Raw genomic sequence first — 20609 nt, 5'->3', positions numbered from 1 at the left:
TACAAACATGAAATTTAATAGCAAGATTTAAAGTTTAAACTAGTATGTAACCCGGGCGTTGCCCCGGGTGAACGCCCGGGTTTTGACTTTTATTCGTTTTTTTTAAAAGAAATATGTGCACGTAGAGATGGTGTCATCATCAAATCACGGTGGTGACATAAGATTAGTGGCCGATCAACAACCTCCCCGATTAAACCCCACATCCAAAAATCTAAACAAAATCGGATCCTTTTCTTCAAAGTAATAATTGTACATTTATGAATTAAGTAATCATTCTTTTTTTTGCATTCACTTTTATTCAATGTATTTTTTATTGTAAAAAGAATATATAGGCTTATATGGAAAGATATTACATAAGTTGTAGTTGGTTAAGATGGTAAGAAGTGTAACTTTTAACAAAGAGGTTTGGTGTTCGATCCTTGTTAGATGTTTTTTGGTTGTAATAACGTGTCATGTTGCTAAGTGGTGATGTGGCGTAATAAGGAGAGGTCTATGTGACACGTATACATTCTTCAAAACGCCTTTTAATATATTAGTATAGATTCAAGGACAGGGGGCTCAAACTTCACACAACTATGTTATATACTACCTCCGTTTCAAAAAGATCTTTACAATTACTATTTGCATGGACTACAATGTAATATTTAACTACTAATATATCCAATTTCGTATGTGAAAAAATTATAAAAAATTTATATTCTGAAAATACATTCCGAGACCAATCTAACAAGATCTTACATGTAACCTTTTGATGTATATAATGGTGAGAATTTACGGTCAAAGTTTTTATACTTTGGACATATTTTCCAAAGCGTAAATAACTTTCTGAAACGGAGGTAGTAGTTTTTTAATGTATAAGATGATTACATGGAGCGAACGATCATAAGCACAACGCCACGTGTTGTATATGCTTTCTATAAACGTCTTTTAATATATAGTATAGATTTCGTATTTGTTAGCATGTTTATTTATAAACAAGTGGATACTTTATAACATATGTAGTAATACGTTTATTAATTAATAGTCATGTGAGGAGAGTGAATATTGAAATATTTTGTGTTTGCAAGTGAGTAGGTTGAACTATTGAACTCACTTACTAAAGGTGGGTAGCATTTCAAAAAAAGGTTGAACTATTGAAGGAAAAAGAAAGAGTAAATATTAGAATAAGTTGTGAAAAATAAAAGTATTGCATTTATTTCGGAACGATCCTCTAATGAAAGTTTTGCACTTAAATAAGAACACATTCCTTTAATTTAGTTTTATCAAATACTCCGTAAATAAATAATTTTGAATATAATATTAAATTTTCAATAGTTTGGATTTTTGATAAGTTTAAATCGGAGGAAATAAGTAATGATAAGTCTGATAAATGTTCAGGAAAAGTTAGTTCAATTTAGTTAAATTTGTTGACTGTTGATAAGTATAAATGTACAATTCCATTTGTATGGACCCGGTCCACCATAAGATTACTATGGACCAGGGTAATTAGGTAATTTTAACAGTGAGTAAATTATAGAAACTGTAGGTTCTGTAAAGTAGCTATATCTCCAGAATCATAACTATGAACATAATAATGATAAGAATAACTATTCTATCCAAAAAGTAACTATATTATATAGAAAAGTAATTTTAACTGTAAAACAATTATTACTATATATTCATTCTTGCAGACAAAAAGAGTAAATTATAGAAACTATAGGTTCTGTAAAGTAACTATATTTTCAGAATAGTAACTATAAAATAAATAATAATAATATAGTAATTTCGATGAGAACAATTATTCTATCCAAAGATTAACTATATTATATAGAAAAATAACTTTAGCTATAAAACAATTACAATATTATAAAAATAAACAATATGATATAGATGGTTTAGAGGTCATATAATAATTTTTTCTATTATATATCACATAATTACTGAAATATAAAAGAGTAACTATATCAAAAGTAACAGTAATTATAACTCTTGATCAATAATAAAGAAAACATTAACTACTTGGTTAGTTGTTTTAGCTACGACATTCTAATTCTTTGCATCTATTAAATAAACCATGTTAAAATCAAATGTTTTTTGAACAAAATACTAATCGACACGTTCACGTGGACCACGTCTCTTTTTTCCACCAACACATCATGTCCTTCCTCTACCACGTTCTTGGTTTCCATTGTTGTCGGGATTTTCTTCTTCTCCTCCTGCTTTTGTTTTCCTTGCAGAATTTATTCTTTGCACGATTTCAATTCTGGGTGCATCATCTTTGTATTTCTGAATCAATAATATTTAAACTAAGTTAATAATTTAACATTTAAATATAAAAAAATAACATAGTAACTATGTAAAACGTGTAGTTTCTATTATGCATCATATAGTAACTCTTACAATTAACGATGGTAAAATACTTGCATAATTGCATATATAGTTATTGTTATTGTTATAGTCATATAGTTACTGTCAAAATAATATAGTCACTTTTATTAATAATAACATGGAGTACAAAGAAAGATCATAAAAAAAACATAATGATAAGATAATAACTATTAAAAATATATAGTTACTATTATATATACATGATATAGTAACTCTTAATATTAATGATAGTCATATACGAGTAAGGTTGTAGATATAGTTATTGTTATGATCATCTAGTTGTTGTGATCATAACATAGTAACTCTTATTACTAATAACATAGAAGACAACAAAGAACATGAAAAGAACATTATAATATACATAAAAAACTACACCAAACATATAATTACTATAATACAAGATATAATACCTATAAATATTATTGATGGTCATTTAGTCACAGAGTTGCAGACATAGTTGATGTGAAAGTAATATAATAACTCTATCCATAATACATTAACTATATCATTAAAAATATAGAATAACATAAAAACATGCACATAACATAATAAACTAACATAGTACCTATTTCTAAAATATAGTAACTATATAAAACGTACAGTAACTATTAAAGAAAATAAACATATGGTAACAAGTCATGATAAATAAACATAATATCTATTTCAAACATATAGTAACTATATAAATAATATAGTAACTATATAAATAATATAGTAACTATTGAAGAAAATAAACATATGGTAACACATCATGATAAAATAAACATAGTACCTATTTCAAACATATAGTAACTAATATAATAATATAGTAACTATTGTACACATATAGTAACCATTATAATCACACAACAACTAGCTTAACACATAGTGACTATTATTATAATATAGTAACTATTGTACAAATATAGTAACCATTATAATCATATAGTCACTATCTTATACTCGAAATAACATATTACATAATGTAATCGTATAGTAACTATTATTTATCAAAAAGTTACTATAAACTGTTCTTAACATAGTAACTATCTAAAACACATAGTTATTGTTTAAAATTTATAATAACTTTCTAAAAAAATAGTAACTATTTTAAACACATAGTTACTGTTTTAAAGTAATAGTAACTTTTTAAAAAATATAGTTACTCTAAAAACTACTACTAACATAAACACAATGAATATTCCAATGACTATTAAAAATATTATTTCGCAACATAAATTAAAGGTGACTATATCATTTATATACTAACTATATGAAACACTAACCCTAATTTCACCCAAACAACAAACACTATTTCTACCTCTTGTGCTTTGCTGCATCAATTCTTAAAGTTCACAGCCTTTGTCTCTTTTTTCTAAATTTAAGGCATTATTTCTTCTTATACAAATGATATTGTAAAGTATTTTTGGAGATTCGTCACTAGATAATGCAACTTTAGGACCTGGAATAACATGTGATTGATACTTTGTATTATTTTCTTATACAAATATCAAATATATAGTAACTATATAAACCATATAGTAACTATATAAACCATATAGTAACTATATAAAACATATAGTGACTATTACTAAAATATAGTAACTATTGAACACATATAGTAACCATTATAATCATATAGTCACTATCTAAGAAGCGGACAAATACATACTCTAAATAACATAGTACATAATGTAATCGTATAGTAACTATTATTTATCAAAAAGTCACTATAAACTGTTCATAACATAATAACTATCTTAAACACATAGTTACTGTTTTAAACTTATAATAATTTTCTAAAAAATATAGTGACTATTTTAAACACATAGTTACTGTTTTAAAGTTATAGTAACTTTTAAAAAAGTATAGTTACTCTAAAAACTACTACTAACATAAACATAACGAACATTCCAGTGACTATTAAAAACACTAATTCGCAACATAAATTAAAGGTGACTATATTATTTATATACTAACTATGTGAAACACTAACCCTAATTTCAACAAAACAACAAACATTTCGAATCACTCAACAAAATAATAACTATTGTACACATATAGTAACTGTTGTACACATATAGTAAACATTAAAATAATATAGTAACTATTGTACACATATAGTAACCATTAAAATTACATAGTACCTCTTTACACCATATAGTTACTGTATTACTCATATAGTTACTATTTAAAATCGTGAAGTAACTGATCGAATTCGCGAAGTGAAAACGATACTTCGGTAAAACACAAACATTAATTTCTTCAAAACAATATTTTCAATTATAAATAAAAATAGACTTAAAATTCTTTAAAAAACAACAAACCTAGATGTGATCTCTAAAAATTCTTGCGAAGATTTGTAGGCGAGCGCAAATTCTTCGATTCGATTTTGGCAACGACGAACCTCCTTCTTGATCTACTACTTCCTCCAATTTTTCCTCATCAAATAGATCGAATCATAAGAATTATAAGATAATTACGAAAAAAATAGAACAAAACCTAGAAATTTGGGCTAAATTTTGAAAAGCATAGAGAGAAAATGAAGAGAGAGAAAATGAAAGAGAATGAACAGAATGTAGATCTGAAATTTTGAAAAATAAAAAAGTTTAAAACGTATATAAAGTGGGCTAGACACAAATCGCATTAAAACTCTTCAAAACACATAGTAACTCTTTAAAACACATAGTTACTGTAATACGCATATAGTTACTATTTAAAATTACAAAATAACTGTCACGTGACAGTTACATATGTTACCCAAAAAATTTACTCCGTTGCCCTGGTCCACGCTAAGTTAGCATGGACCAGGTTTATATTAGTGTAAATAATAAATGTATCCGAATAAGCCAAATTTAAATCAATTCTTGGTAAGCAAAAGCAAGCAAGTGTCAACCTCGAGAAAAACTTAATTAATGAAAGCGACAATAATTTATGGATCAAAGTAATTCAAGGCCACTTTCTAGTCTTCTTCATGGAAAATTAATCACATAAATGGAGATATTCGAGCCCTCCTTATAAATTCCGACGACCAACAAATCAAGAATATCTTGCATGAGACCAATTAAGCATCATATTACATTGCAAATGTAGGTCACTTACACAATATTTGGGAACGCGTCTGATTTAGAAATGTGAGATAAAAAGTAAAACCGTAGAAATCTTTAAAAAAAATGTGCATAAATCTGGAAAAAAAAAATTGTTTAAATTTCAATTTACTTAGTATTCCATAATCTTTCCATCACTTTCGAGTGGGGAAACTGTAACAAAAGTGATTTTCACTTTTCCATAATTTTCCATTTTAATAACCGAACAAAATAAAATTATTGCATTCCCTTGTTTACACAATTTTACTCACATTTTCTCATTAAACTCATTTTACCAAACACAATTATTAGTTTCCGCAAGCTGAATAACCTTTTTTTTAGTCATTATGTTATGTACCATACTCTTATATTCGACCCATTAGAAATTTAGGAGCTTCCCTCGTGGAAAGGTATTCTAATTATTGTTTTTTGTTAAAAAAAAAACAAGTGCAACCATCCAAGTAAAAGAAAAGTCAAGAAAAAGTCTCTATCTTAGATTATCTATCAAAGAATAGTCGTTGGAGTACAACTTTGATTGTTTTTTCTTGCCTTCATTTACTATAAAATAAAACACCCCTTTATTCTTGTCTTAAATCATCTAAATTGAAGTCTCAAAATAAGTCATCAAATAAAAAACAATTCAATCTGTATTTGATTAATCTGGTTAATGGCTATCTCTTCTGATAGCCGAGTTTACAGCTGCAACAGCTGCTGGAATCCTGTTGCCTCTAAAGAAGACCTTATTTCTAAGGCTTATGTGGTGAGTTCCTTGCTCTGTTGAAAGGACAGTTTATTCGGTTAGCATGTTCTCAATATGATTTACTCACTATAGAAGTTATTTTGATCTGATCTGATCTGATCTGATTTGACTTGAAATTATTTATTCTGATATGATAAGAAGAAAAGTAACAAGGGTCCTGAAATGAAGTGAATCAAACGACGCTTAAGTATTGCACAAGTTTCCTATTTTGTGTCTCGTTTGATGATGTGGCAAAAGTAAAGGTTATACGTTACCGCACATGCTATGTAGTATACTAGTATGTACATGAGACAAAACATAGTACTCCGTATGATTTTATGTTTACATAGTACTCCATATGATTTTATGTTTGTGGGTTTTTTAAAGGAAAGAAAAACATGGTTAAACTCTTTGAGAAGGGCAACTTAAAGTTAACTTTCTTTTTGCTACCATAAAATTAGTTGTTTGATTAACCTCCCTGTAAGGCTGTAACCATTGTTGGTAACAAATTTGTCGATGTTGGAAGTCCGTCAAGGAGACTTCGAACAAAACTATTAATTTTCCACGAGACCTGCCACAAATGATTCATGGAATTGGTCTGATGTAGTTATGTGTTAATATTATGACAATGATTGTCATATTACCGGGTTAAATAATTGACTATTAATTTTGGTGGGATTAATTAATACTTGTATTTTTTATCAAGGTAATTTGTTATTTAAAAAGGTAGGTTAGATAAGGTCGTATCGAGTCACAACCCCTCTCCAGTCAGTTCTCGCTGAATCAGCAGACTAGACACTTTTAAATGATTAATATCTATTTATGCTCCATTATTTGACTTTTCCATACGGTTGTGGAGTTGTGGTTCAGGCATTATCTGGACAAGCCTTCATGTTTAGTAACGCAATGAATATGAAGGTGGGCAACAAGATTGAGAAGCAACTAATGACTGGGAAATTCACAGTGGCTGATATATATTGCATCAAATGTGGGCAGCTTTTGGGCTGGAAATATTTCCGAGCCCATGACCCAAGACAGTCATACAAGGAAGGCAACTACGTACTCGAACGTGCTAAGCTACTCAAAGGAAACTAAACCAAATTAAGCTTTATAAGTTCCTACTCCGATCTTTGATCCGTCCCTTAATATTTGTCTCATTTAGCGTATTCCTATAACATGTGCGAATTATTAAAAAAAAGTTGTATAAAAACGTATATGAGACAAAAATTAAAGATCAGGGTACTATTATTTTTTGAAGGGGTCTGAGGTTAATGCTTAATGATTTCAGGTATACTTTTGTGACAGGTTTGTCCGTATTGCATCTAAATGAAGCTTATTAAAACTTAAAATGAATGGTGATATAAAAAAGTTACATTCATTAGTCCCAAATTCTTATATGAGACTGTCCTCACCATCAACTGATGGTGAGACCAGTTCACACTTGCGAATTTAAGTATGTTACTTCTATAGTTTAGACATGTTACTTTTTTTTATAATTTTAGAGGAGGTACTTTTTTTAGTTTAGATATGTTACTTCTATAGTTTATACATGTTACTTTTTTTATACGGAGTAGTTTTAGGGGAGATACCTTCTTAGTTTAGGTATGTTACTTCTATAGTTTAGACATGTTACTTTTTTTTTATATAATTTTAGACGAAGTACTTTTTTTAGTTTAGGTATGTTAGTTCTATAATTTAGACATGTTACTTTTTTTTTATACGAAATAGTTTAAGGGGAGGTACATTTTTAGTTTAGGTATGTTACTTCTATAGTTTAGACATGTTACTTTTTTTTTTAATAATTTTAGAGGAGGTATTTTTTTTAGTTTAGGTATGTTACTTCTATAGTTTACATATGTTACTTTTTTTTATAATTTTAGATGAGGTACTTTTTTAGTTTAGGTATGTTACTTCTATAATTTAGACATGTTACTTTTTTTTTATACGGAATAGTTTAAGGGGAGGTACATTTTTAGTTTAGGTATGTTACTTTATAGTTTAGACATGTTACTTTTTTATATATATAATTTTAGAGGAGGTACTTTTTTAGTTTATGTATGTTACTTCTATATTTTAGATCTGTTATTTTTTTTTATATATAGTTTTAAGGGAGGTACGTTATTGGTTTCGCGCTCGTCACACCATCAAGTTGATGGTGTGACTGGTCTCACATGAGACATGCTGTTCATTAGTACATGGCAATATGACATGACACAAGATCCATATGCACACAACTCATAAGAAAGACAAACTACATACTCGAACGTGCTACGCTACTCAAAGGAAACTATACCAAATTGATCTTCAGAATTCTACTCCGAATCCCCCGTGCCTTAATATATGTCTCACTAGATTTTAACGCACATGATGTATGTAAACATTAAACAAAACACTACGTATTACTATATATATGAAAATATGTCATATTCTTCAAATTCAATAGTACTCCCTCCGTCCGGAATACTTGACCTGTTTTCCTTATCGGGCCGTCTCTTAATACTTGATATGTTTCTAAAAATGGAAATATTCTAACAATATTATATTATTTCTCACTCCACCCCTATTAACCCACTTACCCCCTACTCCATACAAAAAATAATTAAAAATTCAACCCCTACTCTCCCCCAACCCCACCCCTTTACACATTTTCCACTAACTACATTAAAATAATACTCCACTATCAACTACTACCTATTAAATTAAATAAGTCAATTCAAGTCCCTTAAACTCTGTGCCGGTCAAACTGGGTCAAGTATTCCGGGACGGAGGGAGTATATGTCATGAAAATTATTTGTCAAATCCATTGGTTTCATCCTATTTAATTCAAATCTATACCTAGTATTTAAAAATGATAACCATAGATGATTAGATGACATGTGTCACCCCATCTTTCATCCATGCATAATTTTATTTTATTTACAATTTTTCATTTTATTATTCACCGTTTAATTCATATATTTATTCAACCTTTTCCACTTCATCTCGCTCTTTAACACTCAATATTAAATATGACCGCATGAATATTAAATAGGAAAAATTTCATGGATATGAGCAAGTATATATTAGACTAATAGCGCTCCGTAATGTACATGTTTCACGTACGTGTACATCATTTTAAAACTATTGTTATGACGTTTGATTCTTTAATACTCCATAACATCGTTGACATAGAATTTTCTACCATGACAATCTTGGAAAAGATTCTTTTCGAGATGAAATCATGTAATTCATATTCTTTTTTAAACTTAACTTATTTTTTTATAACAGAATTTCTCTTCAATTTCTCCCCGGAAAAATGAAAATAAGATGAAAAATAACAAGTTTAAAATTTGTATTTTACGTAAGTAGTATAACATCATGCTTGAGTGGTTAATTTTAACTAATTATGTTTTACAAAAATTTTAAATTTTACTACGTCGTTATTTTTAATTTGTACCTTATATTTTTTCAAACACACACAGCGAATATAAAATCGATTTTATTTACTTAAAATATATTTTATATTTATAAATTATTATTTACAAGTAATTAGTTATACTCCGTAAACAAATTTAATCTCATCTGTGCGTTGCACATGTCCAAATCTAGTTTCATTAATGATTATTATTTAGTAATTGACTACGCTTTCACTATGACATGAATAGGTTGAATTTGACTCCGATACAATCATCAAATTTACAATTTCACATAAAATAAACTTGGAAGATTCTCTTTAATTACTCATGTTGATATTTGACCAAGTAAAGTCAAGTTATGAGCTTATGCCTGATTAATCTTGTTATGGATTGTGGATTTATTTAAGTCTATATCCACCGATCTAGTTCTTTTTCAATCAACCGGATTCACACCTTAATTTGACCCAACCCATATATGGCTCGATAGGACGACTATTGTACTTGCAAACAAAAAAAACTATATGTCCTGAAAATGGTTGTGGGTCGTGCTTCTTGTCGAGCTCGCGTGCTAGGCCTGAATGGACTCGCTCATTCGCTCAAACCAAGTCTACTAGTTTCTTGCCGTGTCAAAACCTTCAAAAGGGCAGGCCAGACACAACCCAAGACACGTGCCCTCGTGTCGGGCCATATCGTTTTAAGCCTAATTCCACTCACCATAACGTGATTTATCGTGCCGTGCTTTGTCATGCATTTTCTAAAAAATGCGGTACAAGTAGACCTGTCAAAAATCGGCCCGACACGAAAATCGATCCGAACCCGACCCGAAAATCGGTCCTGAACAAGATTTTGTGACCCGTAACCCGATTTTATTCGAACCCGAACAACCCGAAAAGGAATGGGTCAAAACCCGACCGAACCCGTTTTGGACCCGAACGATTGAAATTCATTGTATTTATAGTAATAAATGCGTTTATTAGAAAATTTAAGCATAATAGACACGTTGTTTTTACTATTGTTCTGTGTAATATGAATTTAATTTTAATTATACGCCATTTTATGGTTGTATTTAACTAAATATAAACTTGTGTAGGAAAATTTGTTAATTTGTGCCCATATTTTGTATATTTATCACCTAAATTAATGAAAATATAATGCGCGTTTCAAAATCTCTCAACCCGAACCCGAAAGTTCTGGGTCTTGAACAACATTGTAAACCCGAACCCGAAAGTAACCGACCCGATACAACCCGAACCCGAAAATAATTTTTTACAACCCGACCCGACCGTCCCGTTTGCCAGGTCTAGGTACAAGCCTAGCCCACGACACACACTGTGTACCTGTGCAGAACCATGTTTTTCTGTGCCATTGCCGAGTCGTGCTTTTTTCATGCCCGAGACCGGCCTAATACCATCTTTATGCGCCCTCTCTCAAGTCTCAAGTCTTACCTGAACTGACTTTTGGACTGGCAATGAGTCACGAGCGGTGAGAACAGAGAAAACTTGTCAATCTCTTTTCTTAAGCAAAGAAGTAGATTCTCCATCTTTCAATTGATTTCCTTTCTTCCTTTTTTTTTTTGTCTGCTTTTAAAATTCAGATTCTGTCCCAAAAACTTCTTTTCTAGTAATAAAAAAATCGGTGGGTCAATCTTTTTCCTTAAATACTCCGTATTTAAATTAGGTGTTCTTTTCACTTTTAGACTTCCGTAGTTAGGAATTTCTTCTTTGGATTTCGTCGACTACAAGCCTGGTTTCTTTTTTCTTTTTCTTTTTTTTAAATTTTTATAATAATTATTTTTTCAAAGTGCAATGAATCTTTTGATTTTATCCAACTAAAGTCTTATTTTGCACGCTAACACTCTTTCGAGTTTCATATCAATTGGTTGCGCTTTCTTTTCCTTCACCACTGTTATCAATCATCAATTCCTCATCATCATCTTCTTTCCTAGGTAAAAAAATTCCAGAATTTTCCCAATTTTGCTCATGATCAGTGTGTTTGAGACCTGAAAGCTTCCATTTTTCTGCACAGTCATGTAATCTTTACTTCTATAAAACTGAATTTTGATCATTTTTACACTTTTCCTTTGTGCCCTTTTGTTCAAATTCATGATCTCTCAACTGGGTATTGCTTATTATTTGTCTTAATTGGTTGAATAATTGTGGGTTTTGCTCAATTGTTAGGCTTGGTAGTGAGAATTGATTTTCGAGGGCTGGAAATTAAATTGGGGGTGAAGTAAGTTGATGGCTGGATTGAACGGTCCAAGGGTTTATAGCTGCTATAATTGTCGAAATCAAGTTTGTCTTCATGATGATATTATCTCCAAGGCTTTCCAGGTACATTATTCTCAATTTTCAATCATTAATTTTCAATTTATTTGCCAATTTGTTGTTTAGCTTTTTTGGATTATCATGTATTCATGCGGTAGAAGTTTTCATTTGTGTTTCTAGTTGTTATTTTTGATTGATAATTGATGCTTTGGTTAGTGAAACATAGTTGATCTAGTAGTACAATTTGCCAATTTGCTGTTTAGCTTATCTGGATTATCATGTATTCATGTTGTAAGAGGTCTTGGCCTAGTGGTTAAGACCGAGGGTGTGTATAGGAAGATAGGATAGGTCTCAAGCTCAAATTCCCCGCCCTGATTTGTAATTTATATTGCCCTTGTGGCTCATTTGCACCAAAAATAAAAAGCAATTAGTGGGCCAAAATTGGGCAAATTTGCTAATTGGGGTTTCGGGTTTTTGTTATGTGTGACAGTTTAATGTTTTGAGATTATAATGTGGTAGTGATTGTTGTGTAAAAGTTTGAGAATATCATGGAATTTGAGGTGAGTGTTTGTCCAACTAGTGTGATTGTATTGTTAGGGAAGAAATGGCAGAGCATTTTTGTTTTCCCATGGTATGAATGTTGAGGTTGGACCTAAGGAAGATAGGCAGCTCATGACTGGCCTTCACACGGTTGCTGATATAAATTGTGCCGATTGTCGACTAGTTTTGGGGTGGAAATACTTGCGTGCTTATGAACCGTCACAGAAATATAAGGAAGGGAAGTTCATTTTCGAGAAGTCCAAAATCGTCAAGGAAGATTGGTAGCTTGTTAACTAGGTTTTCCTTGTTCCATTTCATGCCCTGTATGTTCTTTTGGAAGTGTGAAAATGCTTTTCTGTACAGAAGTTGTTCCGGCTAAGTGTTCATTCTTGTCACACAGTCTGCTCTGCAATGTACCATCATCAACTGTTGCCTTGATATATTGTGAATAAAATTGGATTGTTCTTTAGATATTCGTGTTGTTTGCTAATTTCTTTGATATTGAATTGAATCATCGAACCATTTCATAATAATTCAGTAAGCTAGATAATTCTTGCTGTTTGCTAATTACTCGGTAGTTATTATCTCTATAGTCTTTGTGGCCAATACATTATATGGAGCGTACACTATTTAATTTTCCATCTTCTGATTAGGAATATGTTACTGCATGGGTCCTTAAAGAACACACCCTTCTGCATTCACACAATGTGTTTATTGATAGTGTTTATGATCATACACAGGAAACATAGTTTTTCTAGGTCTTTCTCAATTACTTGGATTCATTACTTGATAGTGTTTATGATCATATACAGAAAACACAGTTTGTCAAGCTCCTTGGATTCGTTGAAACCTTAGAATCCCGGAGGTTTTTAGTGTGGGAATGTTCAGGTCTGTTGCAAACATGATCTTGTATGCTTAAAAATTTAGTTTTTCCCACAATGGCTTAACATTACAATAGTTTCTTCAGCCATTACTCCTTTTCTGTCTTTATGGTTTGATTTGGTTATAAATAAAGTATAATTTATATGAAAGTAATTTTATTGAGATACAATTACAAATATGTAAATCACACTAAAAAAAATGAAAATAAAATGGCTGTTTGATTTATATATTTGTATCTCAACAAAATATTTATAAATCAAACTAAAAAAAAGGTACGTAATAAAAAACAGGAAGTTTAGTTTGGAAAGTACAATTAACACTTGATTTATTCACAACGTTTCCCAGTTTCTCTCATGGCGAATGAATACATGAGAAATATGTTGAATAAAGGACCAGTATTCCCCATCTGGGCTTTTGCACCTTTCCTTAAGTATGGGGCATTCGTAAATCTGGAGTATCTTCAAGTTTGGGAGGTTACTTATTTGTTGTGGCAGTGATTCCAATCTTGGGCAGTCTGACAAATCAAGTCTGTCTAGGGCGGTGAGGCTGTCGATCCATTCTGGTATTTCCTTCAGCTGTTCACATTTAGATATCCCTAAGTAATCCAGGGAAGATAAATGTCGTATGCTCTCCGGAAGAACCTCAAGCCCGTTAATATGATGTAAACGCAAGCTTTGAAGGTTGGAAAAGTAGCTACTTAAGAGGGTAAGTTCTTGTCGTTGCTGACCTGGTTGCCAAACACTCCAATGATTTCCGATTACGAGATACTCATGATTGTATATCTTTCGCCTTGCAATTGTAACTGCCAACTCCACATTGTCCACTGTTAGACTAGACAATATTGGAAATGCAGGCTTGCAATTAACCAGATAATGATTCTGATGCTTCTGGACCTGAATAAGCTTTCTTGAATTATGCTCATCACCACTTGACCACATCCTCCACCATTCTTTCAACTTGTGCATTCTGGAAACTGAAAGAGAGGTGAAAATTTGTATTTGTTGTGTTGCAATTATAATTGTCAACTGCACATAGTACACTATTAGCATAAACAATGCAAGAAATGCAGGCTTCTGATTAACCAGATTATGATTTTGATGTTGTTGAATCTCGAGAAGCTCTGTTGAATCTTGGTCTCCAGACTCTCCCCTGGAAGAAGACATCCTCCACCATCCCTTCAGTTTTGGCATTCCGTAAACTTCAAGTTCACTAAGCATGGGGAATAAGGGAGCTGGGGCCAACTGATCATCAACGAGGTTGTCTTCTATATACTCTACATTATCACACCACTTAAGAACCAGACTAATCAGATTAGGGAGCCTTCCAAAGGAGCAGAGATATCTGCAGCCTTTGCAATTTGATAGATAAATATCAGCCAAATTAGGAAGGTGACTCTCTAGCTGTCCCATCATCCAGCATGGTAATCTCTCCCCTCCGTAGCCGAATATATCGAGGAGCATCAGACTACAAGGGGGCTGGAGACCTTCTAACACCCTTTCATCCTCTTTTGTGCCATTCTTGAAATCTATATACAACTTTTCATGCGGTAGAAATACAAGGCTGCTGATTCAAACACTGATATAAGGAAGGCACGTCCCAATAAAATTTTATCAGTGTTTGAATCAGCAGCCTTGTATTTGACCCCAGCCAGCGAGAGAACAAGCTCATACATCACGTCATGCATTTTAAAATCTCGTATGAAACCAAATTGATCAAACGAATCTATTTCGAGAAACCCAAAATCTTGCAAACTTAACATGTATTCTTCCCCTGCTTCCTCCAACCTTTGGCTCTTATACTGTGGCTTTACATATCCCAAGGCAATCCAACGATGGATCATTTGTTCTAAATGAAAAAATCCTCCCTTTTCAAATAAGGTGCAAAACTTAACACAACGCTTCAAACTTTCATCCAACTGGTCGTAGCTAAGTTTAAGTGTACGCTCAACGTCACTCCCATAAGAAGCAAAATCTGCAAATTGTTCATCTCTGAAGGCCTGCCATTCCCGAACTGTACGTTTCCTTGCTAAGATGCCGGCTACATTCTGTATAACGAGGGGCATATTCGGACACATTTTTGAAATCTCCATCCCAATCACCTCCACACCTGGTTCCTGGTACTGCGTAAAAGCAATCTTTTGAAAGAGAAGCCAAGAGTCTTCTTCTGTTAAACCCTCAAGCTTGTAAGAGTTAACAGAATCCATAATTTCAGCAACTTTTTTATCAGGTGTAGTAATGAGAACCTTACTCCCTTTAGCCCCATATTGTAGCAGGCTTTTTAGATCAGCCCACTTCAGTCTCAGAGTGGCATGATCTAAAAAGCCGATGTTATCCAAAACAAGCAGAAACTTCTTCCCACTAATTGCTTGAATGACATGGTCACGCAGCAGAACCGCGTTGCAATTGTGAGGCAATGTTGTTTTTTCCATTCTGCATGTTATCATCTCCATTAACATCTCTACAACATCAAAATTTCGAGGTACAGAAACCCAGAACCAAGCATCAAAACAACGCTTCACCCTGTAATCATCATACACATGCTGAGCCAATGCTGTTTTTCCCATTCCATCCATCCCATAAATGGACTCAACAGTTAGGGTATCTGTAGTCATCATGGAGTCCTCAGACAACATGCTTACAATGTTGTCCCTTTCTCTGTCCCTCCCGACGAACAGATTGTTGAGAATTGAAGAGCTAGCCATTTGAAAGTTCCTTCCTCGATTCTGGTTCACAGTTGGACTGCTAATAACTATGCTACCATACTTGGCATGGTAGCTTGCTATGCGGTCAAACTTCTTCAAGATAGTCTTGAGTTTTGTAGCATCTCGCAAGGGGGAAAAAAGCTGGTTGGATTCAGAAAAAAACACGCGCACCGGTTTGATTAACTTGTTTCCTCGCATTACTTGTTTCAGTTCGGTTTTATCTGCCCGTTCTTCCAAGAAATCATCCAACTCAGATAGTGTAGTCCTGAGCTTGTTGAGCACGTCTTGTTGAGAATTGCTGCAAGTCTCCAAAGTTTCTGCATCAACAAGTGTAGCTTCAATGGTGGTCTTAAGCTCTTGCAGGGTTGTAATGTGGGAATCCAGATCTTTCGCATACACGAGTTTTTTGTATGCTCCAGAACCCAGTTTCTCTATAATAGTTGAAACAACTTCAGAAATTATGGCTTCAGCCATTTCACTACTCACTCAAAGAGAAGAGATGTATAGGAAAATTAAGGCGTAGCAGTAGCAATGTGTTTGTAAAATGAGTGCTGAATAGAAATTTATGAAATACGAAAATGTTAAATATAATAAGTGCAAGATATTTTTCGTGGTAGTTAACTGATTGCTCCAATCTTTTGAATGTTCTTCCCTTGCAAGTTACAACTACTACTGCTATAAATAAAGTACAAAACAATATTATAGATGTCAGATGTGGTCTTGCTTGTATTTTTCATTGTATTCTTTGTTCTAATTTTATTTATCTACGGAGTATAGTCAATGAGTCCATTATAATATTAAGATTGTCCGTCTTGATTTTCTTTCCTTATTGAAAATAAAACATAAAAATGTGATGCTGATAAAACGGTAGATTCCTTGAATTTTCACGTAACCGTTATCTACAATTTTACACCATGTTTTGTTTATTACATGTTTTTCCTTTAATTTTCCTTCAATTGCAAAACAATAATTAATTAGGATTAAGATGGAATAAAAAGAAGGAGATTTTCAGGGAAAACATTTTCCCATTTAAAGATTATTGATGTTTTAGATTAAAAAATATTTTCCATGTAAAATCACTTTTAATTGAAAATGTCTTTCGCCGGACCATATCGGAGTATATGTGTTTGTGAATGTGTTCGGGAGTATGTAAAAGAGGAAATATTTTCGGATATCTGATATGTGTTTGCAAATGCATATCGTAGCAAAAGACAAAATAGGAAAAAAGACAAAAAAGAAATAGAATGGTACTTTGTTTTACAGAATGATACTTTTTAAACATTAATGGTACTCCCTTTTTTGTCTTTTCGCTATTTGTCTTTTAGCTGATATGTGTATTGTCATACATATCTGATATCCGAAAAAACGACCCCGTATGTAAAATGTGGAAGTACTCGTCTACGGTCTACTCGACAGTGAGTTCAAAAAGTCAAAAATAAGGGACGATAATGACTAGTCTACTCAGAGAATTGTCTTTACTCCCACAAGAAGACGAACACCAAAGTCAGGCTCATATTTAATTTCAATGTAAGTCGCATTTATACAAATTCTAGCGTAGGTAGTCGACTACCGCCAACTACCATATACAAAATGATCTTAACCGTTGATTAGACTTGATAAATCTTAACCATTCAACTAAAATGATATGTTTGGAAACTCTAATTTAATTTTTGGGTAAGTCAAATTAATTTATACTCCCTCTAACGTTATGTTTATGTTAGTAGTAGTTTTTAGAGTAATTATACTTTTTTTTTAAAAGTTACTATAACTTTAAAACAGTAACTATGTGTTTAAAATAGTCACTATATTTTACCGAAGTAAGTCAAATTGATTTATTTAAGGGATGCACTTAGTCGAGCACAGGTATTAAGAAGAATAATTGAATGAAATAAAGTAATAAAACAAGTGGGGTTGGGTAGATATTTTAATAAGTAAAACAAGTGGGGAGCATGTCATTTTAGAGGGGTGGGTTGTAGTTCTAAAATCATTTGTTTAATAGGGTGATGGGACATATGATATATTAGATATATTATTTAATTAGATGGTGGGTTGATAAGTTACTAAAAAGGGCAAGTTTATCTCTTAAATAAATACGACAGGAAAAGGTAAGTGATTCCTTAAATAAATACGGAAGGAGTATTGTACACCCCTTTATTTCAAAAGGTCTTGCGCGCACAAGGTGTACAATAAATTTATTGTACACCAAGATAACTTTAACCCTTTTTTTTTGTAACTTTAACCTAGTTTTGATTAACTTTTATATTAGTAAAAAAAAAATTGATAGATAAATATTTTCAAGGGTTAAATGATTAGTTTTATTCATTATTAGTGATTTTGAATAAATAAGTTTTACTAAAATGAAAAAATTTATCACTTAAAAATATATAACTTTTACATATATAAGCTTAACTTTTAAACATTTTGAATTAACTTTTACTCCGATATACAATATTTATTGTACATCCATTGTAAATAAGAATTTGTCCCTTTATTTTTGTAAATTAATTTCAAGTACCCGTAAGGCTGTAATAAATCAAAAAACTTTCAAATTTTAGGGAAAAAGTCCATTCAAAATAAAAAGATCCATCATCCTTAACCTTCATGTGCAAACTGCAAAGTCCATCATCTTCAACCATCAATTGACAAAAATATTCAATCCTTAATCATAATTACCATGAATGGATAACCTTCAACAACCGTATATATAGGCATATACCATAATACCAATGAAAAAAGCAAAATAGTTACAACCGACAACCTATATAATAGTTTGTATGATTTTTAATTACCATCCAGGCTTTTGAAAATATTACTTACATGATTTGATTGTATGTATTTCTCAAATAATTCAGTTTTTGGCTAAAGATTTATGCTTATACGGATTAGTCAATAATTTTTATGTTACAAATGAAGCCTTCAAACATTATACATTGACCTTGACATTTTAATATTTTAATATGTTACAAAAATCATTGAGCATGTTTTAATTTACCGATTATACAATTCTACAATTGTGGAGTTATTTTATAATGGACATGATTTTATCATATTTATTTCTAAATTGTGTTAAATTCATTTTATTTCGATTCTCATCTATATAATTAAAGCAAAGAAATGGTTAATGTGAGTGAGCAAACCCCCAATACTCTCTTCTCACCTATGCCACATCATACCCACTCAAAATACAACTAATCAATTCACAACTTCAATCAAACACTAATCAAGTAAGAAAAAAAAAAATTGAGAATTCAAACTAGCAATAAAAGAAAAAATAACCATTCACAAAAAAGGAAATACCACATTTTGTATTAAATGAATAGAATATAAATACAAATAAATAAGGAAAACAAAAAAAATTAAAAAACCCGGTTAATCCTTAAAATGAAAATTTGAATAACATAAATATAATGACTGACTATTTCAAAATAAATCTTCAAAACAAGATTATATAAATCTAATTTTGACAATTTAAGGTTGGGGGGTTTGGGGTGGGGGGGTCGAAGATGAAGTTTGAAAATGGGGGTTAATTAAGGTTGAAGATGAACTCCATAAGCGGTGAGTTGGTACCTTGTAATTTTTGGTTAAAAAGATTGTTAAAAATAAACTAAGATAAAGTTTGGTGTTAAAAGAATTATTATTGTTACGCCTTATAAAATCTAAAAATCAACCAAACAATCCTTTAATGAGTTTTATAATTTTAATTATTTTGGGTGACTAAGATGAATTATGTAACATTTAAGGTCAAGATCTTACTCCCTCCGTCCCGGAATACTTGACCTGTTTTCCTTATCGGGCCGTCCCTTAATACTTGACCTGTTTCTAAAAATGTAAATATTCTAACATATTATATTATTTCTCACTCCACCCCTATTAACCCACCTACCCCCTTCTCCATACAAAAAATAATTAAAAATTCAACCCCTACTCTCCCCCAACCCCACCCCTTTACATAGTTCCCACTAACTACATTAAAATAATACCCCACTATCAACTACTACCTATTAAATTAAATAAGTCAATTCAAGTCCCTTAAACTCTGTGCCGGTCAAACCGGGTCGAGTATTCCGGGACGGAGGGAGTATTTTGTTATCGTAGTTGATCGTTATCGACGATTACGCTAGAAGCTTCGTACTCCGTAATTGTTACGCGTAAAAAGAATGTACCATCCAAAAAAAATTGTACGGAGTAGTGTATTTTTAATAATGGTCCCTCTTAAATTTGAGTATATTTGTGTAAATCTCATATTGTATCGCTTGATTATTCTATTTTCCCACTGATTAAAAAGAAAAGTTGAGACTTTATTAAACTAGAAAGGTTATTTGGCAAAGAGAGTACAAATCAACACTTCTTTATTAAGAATATAAATTCTCAGATTTTCTCAGTGGATGTATACATAAGGAATATGTTGAATAAAGGGCCAGTAATCCCCATCTGGGCTCTTACACCTATCCGAAAGTATGGGGCATTCATAAATATATAGTTCCTTCAAATTGGGGAGGTTACTTATTTGTTGTGGCAATGATTCCAATCTTGGGCAATCGTACATTTTAAGGCTTGTTAGGGAACTGAGGCTGTCAATCCATTCTGGTATTGCCTTTAGCTGTTCACAACAAAAGAAACCTAGTTCTTTTAAGGAAGACATCCTTAAAAATAAAT

At 31.8% G+C, this 20609-nt stretch overlaps 3 protein-coding genes across 4 annotated transcripts; 2 read left to right on the top strand and 1 right to left on the bottom strand.

The window, feature by feature from the left end:
* The first annotated feature begins 6021 nt into the window (after positions 1–6021).
* Positions 6022–7428, top strand: LOC110783043 (protein yippee-like At4g27740). The gene is made up of 2 exons (XM_021987338.2): positions 6022–6192; positions 7042–7428. Exons 1-2 carry the CDS (start codon positions 6100–6102, stop codon positions 7264–7266), a joined length of 318 nt encoding a protein of 105 aa, XP_021843030.1. The 5' UTR covers positions 6022–6099; the 3' UTR covers positions 7267–7428.
* Positions 7429–11227: 3799 nt separating this feature from the next.
* LOC110783161 (protein yippee-like At4g27745) lies at positions 11228–12841 on the top strand. Of its 2 annotated transcripts, none has more exons than XM_021987470.2 (3): positions 11228–11511; positions 11744–11896; positions 12428–12841. In XM_021987470.2, the coding sequence occupies exons 2-3, from the start codon at positions 11804–11806 to the stop codon at positions 12653–12655; spliced, it is 321 nt and encodes a 106-aa protein (XP_021843162.1). In that variant the 5' UTR covers positions 11228–11511; positions 11744–11803; the 3' UTR covers positions 12656–12841. The 2 variants fall into 2 exon arrangements, with proteins under 2 accessions (XP_021843162.1, XP_021843160.1); XM_021987468.2 differs by having other exon boundaries at positions 11246–11595.
* A 1936-nt stretch (positions 12842–14777) lies between these two features.
* LOC110783070 (disease resistance protein RGA2-like) lies at positions 14778–16427 on the bottom strand. The gene has a single exon (XM_021987366.2). It carries the CDS (start codon positions 16425–16427, stop codon positions 14778–14780), a length of 1650 nt encoding a protein of 549 aa, XP_021843058.2.
* Positions 16428–20609: the final 4182 nt, after the last annotated feature.

The sequence above is a fragment of the Spinacia oleracea genome, chromosome 3 (genome assembly GCF_020520425.1).
Source record: "Spinacia oleracea cultivar Varoflay chromosome 3, BTI_SOV_V1, whole genome shotgun sequence".
In the NCBI taxonomy this organism is placed as follows: Eukaryota; Viridiplantae; Streptophyta; class Magnoliopsida; order Caryophyllales; family Amaranthaceae; genus Spinacia; species Spinacia oleracea.
Note: the sequence above shows the minus strand (reverse complement) of the source record. Positions and strands in the feature narration are given on the sequence as shown.

Coding starts and splice junctions, on each gene's coding strand:
- LOC110783161 (XM_021987470.2), top strand. CDS start 11,804: ATGGCTGGATTGAACGGTCCAAGGGTTTATAGCTGCTATAATTGTCGA. Junction 11,897..12,427: donor TTATCTCCAAGGCTTTCCAG/GTACATTATTCT, acceptor TTGTATTGTTAG/GGAAGAAATGGCAGAGCATT.
- LOC110783043 (XM_021987338.2), top strand. CDS start 6,100: ATGGCTATCTCTTCTGATAGCCGAGTTTACAGCTGCAACAGCTGCTGG. Junction 6,193..7,041: donor TTATTTCTAAGGCTTATGTG/GTGAGTTCCTTG, acceptor GTTGTGGTTCAG/GCATTATCTGGACAAGCCTT.
- LOC110783070 (XM_021987366.2), bottom strand. CDS start 16,427: ATGGCTGAAGCCATAATTTCTGAAGTTGTTTCAACTATTATAGAGAAA.